This window comes from Centruroides sculpturatus, unplaced genomic scaffold (genome assembly GCF_000671375.1).
Source record: "Centruroides sculpturatus isolate CEXI.00-Female unplaced genomic scaffold, Cexi_2.0 scaffold303, whole genome shotgun sequence".
Classification (NCBI taxonomy): Eukaryota; Metazoa; Arthropoda; class Arachnida; order Scorpiones; family Buthidae; genus Centruroides; species Centruroides sculpturatus.
In genome coordinates this window covers 729491-738328 of record NW_019384613.1, presented here as the reverse complement: position 1 = coordinate 738328, position 8838 = coordinate 729491, and the positions used below count along the sequence as shown (strand labels likewise).

The 8838-nt window shown below is 28.2% G+C and overlaps 1 protein-coding gene across 1 annotated transcript in view; it reads left to right on the top strand.

Annotated features, from left to right (window-relative positions):
* The first annotated feature begins 985 nt into the window (after positions 1–985).
* Positions 986–8838, top strand: part of LOC111625306 (receptor-type tyrosine-protein phosphatase mu-like) — a 20599-nt gene continuing 12746 nt past the window's right edge. The window contains exons 1-11 of the mRNA XM_023368431.1: positions 986–1004; positions 1174–1302; positions 1382–1493; positions 1578–1738; positions 1825–1952; positions 2030–2216; positions 3561–3637; positions 3708–3936; positions 4536–4741; positions 4830–4941; positions 5555–5767. Coding sequence (XP_023224199.1) covers positions 1182–1302; positions 1382–1493; positions 1578–1738; positions 1825–1952; positions 2030–2216; positions 3561–3637; positions 3708–3936; positions 4536–4741; positions 4830–4941; positions 5555–5767 — 1546 coding nt within the window. The 5' untranslated portion in view covers positions 986–1004; positions 1174–1181. The remainder of the gene's footprint in view (positions 1005–1173; positions 1303–1381; positions 1494–1577; positions 1739–1824; positions 1953–2029; positions 2217–3560; positions 3638–3707; positions 3937–4535; positions 4742–4829; positions 4942–5554; positions 5768–8838) is intronic.

The window sequence follows — 8838 nt, the reverse complement described above, 5'->3', positions numbered from 1 at the left end:
GTGGTATACGTATAGCATCCACCCAAGGTTCTAGGCTTCCACCAGCTAAATCGGGTGAGTTTGATGCTCTGTAAAGCACATGCACGAATCTGGCTTTTTGGATGCTGACAATACAGTGCTTCCACTCCACCACTAATATTTGAATATACAATAGCAATCTTATCTTTTTTTTTCATGTGTAGTATAGAAATTTGTAATAAGATACATAATGCGGTTATAATAAAATATTGTGCAATTATTTTCATATAATTAAAATTAATATGTATTTATTTTTTAGAAAATACAAGGGAAGTGGCGCATCCACCGCTTCCAATGACAGCACGCCACTGATGTTGAAGAAACACACAATGATGGCTGTGCTATATCACATGATATGTTGCAATCATGCATCACAATATTGCTCAGACACAAAATATTTCTTTTCTCGAGTTTAAGGTTAATTGAGGATGGGTCTGCAAATTTATAATGAAGAAAAATCTTTCTCAACATAGAAGAACTATATTGTGCCAAAGGTTGAATAAATAGTGAATAAATACTGATATAGTTCTTCTTCAAAAATAATTCACATATTTTTCAAATCTCAATTTTCGATTAGTAAAAAAATGGCAAAAATGTGCGAAAAATACATGTGGAAATACAATATGTATATATAATGGCATGTACTGGTAGACATGTATGATATACACTATATATGAAAAAGAAAGAAGACGAGATGAAAACAAAAACATTAGTATTTCAACAGATAAAGAAGATCTCAGTTTTATTAAGAAAATGAATGAAATAAGAATGATTTTAATATATCTGTTTACATAAACTGGATGAATATAAAGGAAGATCTAATGTAAAGATCTTATATGTACTGGTAGAATATTAATCAAAAATAATAAATAATAAAGGCAAAAGAGCTAGAGAGCTAGTAATTTATATTTATATTTTTGTTTTGAACAGAATATTGGAATAGGAAGTATTTAAGAATATCTAATACAAGTTATAGAATTTTAAAAGTGATTATTATTATATTTACTTAACTTTTTATTAAATATTTATTATTTATATCTACTTAATTTCATTATTAAAATGATCAGCCAAAACATTTTAATTGAAACTTTTCCACCTTTCAAACAACAAATAAAACAGTTTCTGTAAAAAAGAAATTATTTCTGAATTTTTTAGCATGTCCTATGAACACATATGGTATAAACTGTCAACAAACTTGTGAATGTCTCAATGGTGGTGTCTGCAACAGAATTAATGGTAACTGTACTTGTGGTGGTTATTGGCGTGGACAGAAATGTACAGACAGTAAGTGAAAAATTTATTTAATTTATGATAATCAATGTTTACATATTTTTTTTAATTATTAAACTAAAAATAATTTTAGGAATTCCACAGATTATTGCTACTTCTGACCAGGAAATAAATGTTGGACAATATACATTTATATCTTGCACTGCTGATGCCATTCCTTCACCTTCTCTGGAGATAACTTCGAGGTTTTTATTTTTATATAACTATAGTTTGACTTATTGAATAATAATATCTTTCTTATTAAATTGTTTTTTTTTTTTTACAACTAGTGATTTGAATAGATTAAATACCTCAATAACAAAATTTGGAAAAAATCAATATCAAGCAATTGCCAATGTTACTGCCAACTCTTCAGGAAATTATACTTTTCATTGCTCAACTAATAATACTTATGGTTGGGATATAAAATCTTTTTTTCTGCTAGTGATCGGTAAATTATATGAACTTTATGTATATCATTTCAGTAAAGATACAGTAATTTTAAAAATTAATATGAAGTAAAATCGTTTTTAATAGATCCACCTGTACTAAATGAAAGGCCCGAAATAATAAATGTTACTTCAACCAGTATAGAAATATCATGGAAATCATGGGAATACGGAATTGATAAAGGTGGAAAAGAAATGGATAGAGTTGATTATTTAGTAAATAGCTCTCATAATAATTAATAATTCATTATTTAAATATCTTGTTTATTTATAATTTATATATTAAACTGTAGGTAGTTTATCGTATTTGGGAAACAACGGTATGGAATACAACTAACAATTGGATATCTACAACAAGTACTGTAATACATGAACTTTTACCTGATACTGAATATCAAATTGCCATTAAATGTAGAAGATCTGGTAAAGGTGGAATAGGTTCACCAAGTCCAATTATGTCAGCTAGGACATTATGTGGAAGTAAGAATAAACAGTTTAATAAAAACATACAGATATATAATAAAGAATGATTTTCTTGAAACTAAAGTAAATTTACGGAATATAAATTATATTATATTTGAGCATTTCCTGCATGGTTTACAGCTTGACTGCTAATAATAAATTAAATATTAATGAATGGAAAAATATATTTGAAGCAAATTCTTATTGTGCAATGATGACTATTCTAATATACATTATCTAACAATGTGTTTCTAAGTTGCTTTCTCTTTGTTAAGGGTTTTGCATGTTGAACTATTTTCCTCTATGTATGAATTATTTTTCTCTATGTATGTATGTGCATGCACATGTGTGTATCTAATGTAGGCTTCCATCCCAAATCCTGTCTATTGCTTTTTGTTGTCAAACTATCCTTATTTTGTGCAACCTTCTCTTCTCTTTCCTTTCACTCTTTGTTTGATAGGTTTTTTTAATAATATCTTTCAGGGAAGCACTGAATGCAGTCCTGCAGAACTTATCTTTCTTCTCATTACCTTTATAAAAGTTTTCTCTTTCCAATTATTCTTTCTAGCATTTTGTGATTTGTTAATTTACGTATAGAATTTATTTTCTCCATCTGTCTAAAGCATCATTTCAAATGCTTCAATTTTTATTTTTCTCTTGTTTGGAATCCATGATTCAAAGTCATCACACTTTAAATCAACTTTTTTAACACACTACTGTTTGTTAAAAGAGTTATTAACTAAATAAATAAATTAAATTTTCATTCTATGAAGGATACAATAAGTCATTTATATTAATATTATAAAGAGATAAAGTTTGTCAGTTTGGATGTAGGTAATCTCTGAAACTACTCATCTGATTTCAAAAATTCTTTCACCAATATTTAGAATGGACCTTCAGGGTGGACATAGGCTGTATATTATTCCGTTAAACATTCATATAAATTAAAAGATGTTATCTAGGTAAGCATTATATTTTTGGTGTCAGCGGGTGGCGAGGGGCAAGACACATACGTATATGAGATAGGTAACCACGGCGCAGTCGCGTGGTTGGTGAGATATGTAGTGCACATATCCGAACTTGTATTATATAGATGTTGAAATTTCCCTCCCCATGGGGGCGAGAGACAAAATTAAGGCTTACCATGAAGAACTGGTCTTCCATTATTCTATTTTAGATTCGGTTTTTTGTATTTTTGATTGTGTTTTAATAGGGTACGTCAAGAGAATGTACACTAAGAAGAGATTTTTTGAATTTACCCTCCACGGGGAGTGTTATACATTTAAAATAGATACATTATGAGCCACAGCAACGTGTAGCCAGGTACAGCTAGTTTATAATATTTCATTAATACCATTTCAGATCCATCATCTCTTGCTATTCCTCTTGATTTTAATCCTCAACATTTTACACCACATACAATTACTCTTTCTTGGAAGGTATGTTCATTTGTTTTTATAGTTTTTATATCAATTTTTTCAATTAAAATAATTTTTTCATTTAATGTAGCCACCAATATACTCTGAATTACAATGTTCTTTGATTGGATATATATTGTGTTATTATGAAGGCATAGGGGTGCATAATCTACATTGTGTGAATATTTCTAAATCTGAAGAGTCTTATACCCTGGAAGGATTACAACCATTCACAGAATATGTTCTCCTACTTTTTGCAGTTACACCTAAAGGAAAAGGACAACAGTTTGCTGTATTGAAATTTTCTACACCAGAAGCAGGTGAAAGGTCTTTAATATTGATCTATTCATACTAATACTAACTATTGATTTTAATGGCTTATTCTCATAATCATAAAATAAATACTTAATACTGTTTAGAAGTCAGGGTGAGATTTAATGAATGTTATGTTCCATTTTCACATTCTCACAAATACAGAATTTAAAATTGACCAATCGGAATATTTACTGCTAACTGTAAATTGAATTCTTGAATTCTGTATGTCATAAAGAAGACTTTTTGAAATTTTAAATCATTTAGCTTCCAAAATTATAAAATATTTATTTACTAATTCAATATTATAAATTCTTTTGAAATTTTATAATATAAATTTCAAAAGGAATTTTTATGATACATGCTGTTCAATTTGTAAGTGGTAATTAACTTGTATATCAGTTCAGATTTTATATTTGTATGGATCTGAAGCTGAAGTATAGTATTTCAAAAATATTTATCTAGATTAAATCTCATCTTGGTTTCTAAACAGTGTTGTGTTTTCTTTCATGATTACTTTAATATTGAATTACATTATTTTAAATGATGATAACATTCAAAAACATCCTAATAAGATAATTTTCATTTACAATTTTAAAAATATTAGTTCCAGGACCAGTTGAAAATCTGAAATACAGTCAAATATTAAAGAATCCTGAACTGATAGTAATTGAATGGAAGACAAGTTCTGTAATGAATGGAATACTTAAGGATTATTTAATCAAATATGAATTGATGAAACAGGGTCTCTGTGAAAATATATTATCTTCAAATGTACACAGAAATAAAACTGTACCCAAATCTCAACATGACGTAATTTAATATTATATTTATTTATTTAATGAAAAAATCTGAAATTTAACTATCAATTTGAATAATGGTTTTATTTATATTTTTATAGGTTATATTGAAAGATTTATTGCCTTTTTCTACATATAAAGTAAGTGTTCAAGCAAGCACTTCTGCTGGTTATGGTGAAGAAAGAACCATAATTGTGAAAACTTTGGAATCTGGTATGTTTACATTTTATAAATAATTATGTTGATATGTTTTATTAAGATATGAAAATGTAACTAAAACTTTCAGGAACAACTTCATATTAAGTAAATAAATTGTGAAGATGCCCTGTTTAATGAAGTTTTTCTTAATCTAATTAAAATTGACTTTAATTTACTGAAATAAATGTTTGCACTTGAATTATCAAAATGCAGATTGCTACATTCATCTGGAACAAAACTATAAACAAATTTTAACTATCAAATTGTAATAAGAGATAACAAAAAACTTTCTAAATTTCTGTATTAACATTTTATGTTCATTGTGAGTTTTCTCCAAATAATTAGATCATATCTAAACTTTCTGACATGTACAGTTGATTTCTTTTACAAATGTTGTCAATTCTTAAGTTTCGGACATGTATGTATTTAGACAATCATTATCTATTGATACTACACACACACACACAAATTATGTAATTACTATCTTAACTGTATGATAATAGTAATTTTAATGTACATTTAATATATTTTATTTCTTGTAAATACAGGTTGTAACTGTTCTCATTTCTTTCATTATTTCAAATATATTAAAGTCAATTACATAATAAATATATTTACTTTTTTATAGTGCCAAGTTCAAGTCCTGAAAATGTACATGTTATTTCAGAAGACAAAAATTCACTAAGTTTTGAATGGGATTCACTATCTTGTGATACTGCTAATGGATTTATTAAAAATTATGAATTTGGTATACAAAATGCTTCTGAAATTAAAAATTCTAGTAGAGAAAAACGTAGTGATGATTTCAAAGTTTGGATAAAGTCATTAACTCAAGTTGCAGGTAAATTGTCAATTTTTTTGAGATATTATGCTTTAATATTAACTTATTCAATTATTGTAATTTTTATTTTTTAACTTGCAATGAAATAATTAAAATATAAAAATTTCTCTAGCACTGAAATTGGAGAATTTCTTTAAATTTATTGTACTTAGTATGAAGAGATTACTATACTTATCATATACATTTTATTGCTTTCTTGAAAATCAAAAACATGAAAATATGAAAGATTATTAAACATATCTACTAACTTACGATAGTTATTTATATTAGGGCTTATCACACCTGTAAACATAAACACACAATTTTTTAAATTTAATATATATTTAAGTTTACAAAAAGATTTACAATAATTAAAACTTTCAATATGTACAAGATATGTAAAATACATCCAAAATACATTTCAGACTTTAAAATAGTCCCTTTTCAGTTGGTATTTTAATTAAACACATGAGAAAGTATACATAAAAGTTATATGAAAATGCTGTAATTACGATGAAGACAACATAATTAAGAAACTGGCGCAATCTCACAAGTGTGGTATAATAACATTATATTTTCACAACCAAGCCAGCCATGAGGAGTTCTAACACAATTAATCATAATTAGTTACAGAGACTATTATTTAGGTATAAACCAGTAAATTAATGGAAATAATACTTGCAATTGATGCTTATAAAGGATTGACTGAAAGCAAAAAGAAAATTAAATACAGTGAAAACTGCTTAGGCGACCACCTGCATTGGACGGGCACCTGTCAAAACGGGCAAAAATTTCTGGTACGGAATAGTTTATCCATAGAGTCTTCGTATAAGTTACCTGTATTAAACGACCACCNATTACAGAACATAAAAATACAATCAGCAAAAGTTACAAACTTTAATTTTTTGATACAATATTTTATTTATTTTAAAAAAAGTCATTCAGATTAATATTTTAGTCATTGAATCCTTCAGAGAGTGATAATGGTTCCAGGTTACAGTGTCATCATTAAAGTTATCAGCAGGGTTATTAGGAGCTGAAGAGGGCTTAGGTAAGGGATGCAGAGACTTTTGGCCAACTAAGTCCATCATCAGGTGATTAAAAAAGTGAATTAACTTAGTAGTTCACTTTTTTATGAACTTTGTTATGTAACATCTGGTGATTGTGCAAACCTAGGTAATTTAGCTACTAAGCTGATTGATTCACTTGTGCATCATGTGACAAAGGGCTTGGTTGTCCAAAAAAAATTAGCAAGTATTCCCTTCTAAAAGAAGAGAAGTATCAATTTTTTGAACAATAAATTGATTAAAAAAATTGACAAATGCTGGTAGTAGTCAGGAGAAATGTATTTTAAGTTCAACAAGATTTTAACTTCTCTAATTAACAAATTCTTGACAATATATATCCATTATATATATATTTACCATATTTCTGCATTTTTCACACCTGCATTTCCAAGGAATGTTTTTAGGGATAACAAAATGTTTGAGTATTTTTCACATGGAAAATGCAAGACTTCTCACTCTGAACCGTTTAGTATAGGAGATAGGATCATGTCCTATCAAGATGTCAGCCAACAAGAATTTTTACAGTATATACCATATTTACTTGTGTATAAGACAATCTCGCATGTAGGACGAGGTGTGACTTTAAAGATCAGAATAAAGAAAATTAGATTTATTAATACAATTTTTATTTTGTTTAATCACAAATAAAATATTATCAAATGCACGTATTAAGGCAAACAACCAATTTTTCTTGATGCTATCACTTTTTTGTCTAGTTGGACTTGCTCTTTGAAGTTTTGTTACAACTCTCTTTTTTTCTCTCTTATCTCTTTTGTCGCATCACTAGTATATCTCAAAGGACGCAACAGGGCTGTTGTAGATTTTAAACGTTTCTCACCATAGCTGTAAAAATCTAAATATGTTAAACTTAATAGTCATTTTTTTTCTAACTAATTCGTTTTAGGATCAAGTGTCCTCAGAAATTTCCAAAATTTACAACTTTTCAGTTACTCTCATTGAACTGGAAAAATTTCTGTCTTTATTACATTAATAATATGAAGAAATCAGTCTCCACTGTACTTGGCTAGAGATGGTTTGGTTAAGCTTTTGTTTAAGTAAAATTTTGGCTCTTTCATCAGGGTTTTGTTTATGTCCCCAATTCCCTAATTGCTTAATTATTTAACTACTTCTTAAGTAGAAATAGTCAAAACCAGTTACTTTGTACTAGAATATTTGTAGTCTTGGGAAAAAAATGGAAAGACAAATTTTTATGACAAATGGATACATAAATTGTAAATTTAAGGAAAATAAATTCTAGAGCTTTTTCTGTATCTCATGCATCTCTCTCATTCATTAAATTTAGTTGTAAATGATGCTGTCAAAGTAACAGTTAATTTTTTAACATTATACAAGAATTGTACACATTTTTTTCTACATCCCCTTAGAGATGAGACATACAAAATTGTAATATCACTGGTTTAACATTGAAATCTGTAAGTAATATAAGATGGGAGAGCAGAATAAAAATATCAAATATTTTAATAGATTTTTTAAACTCCTGTCAACTATACAGAACTATCATAAAAACATACCAGTAAATTCTTATCGGTCGGGTTAAGTTATAAATCTACTCATGATTTAAATAATCGGGCGAGGGCGGCCAAATATCTAGCAGGCAGGTGGCTAACAGCCCAGAACTGATCCTGGATAGAATTGCATGTGGTATACGTATAGCATCCACCCAAGGTTCTAGGCTTCCACCAGCTAAATCGGGTGAGTTTGATGCTCTGTAAAGCACATGCACGAATCTGGCTTTTTGGATGCTGACAATACAGTGCTTCCACTCCACCACTAATATTTGAATATACAATAGCAATCTTATCTTTTTTTTTCATGTGTAGTATAGAAATTTGTAATAAGATACATAATGCGGTTATAATAAAATATTGTGCAATTATTTTCATATAATTAAAATTAATATGTATTTATTTTTTAGAAAATACAAGGGAAGTAGCGCATCCACAGCTTCCAATGATGGCACGCCACTGCCCCACATACACACTAAAATCCTTACATACAGAAATT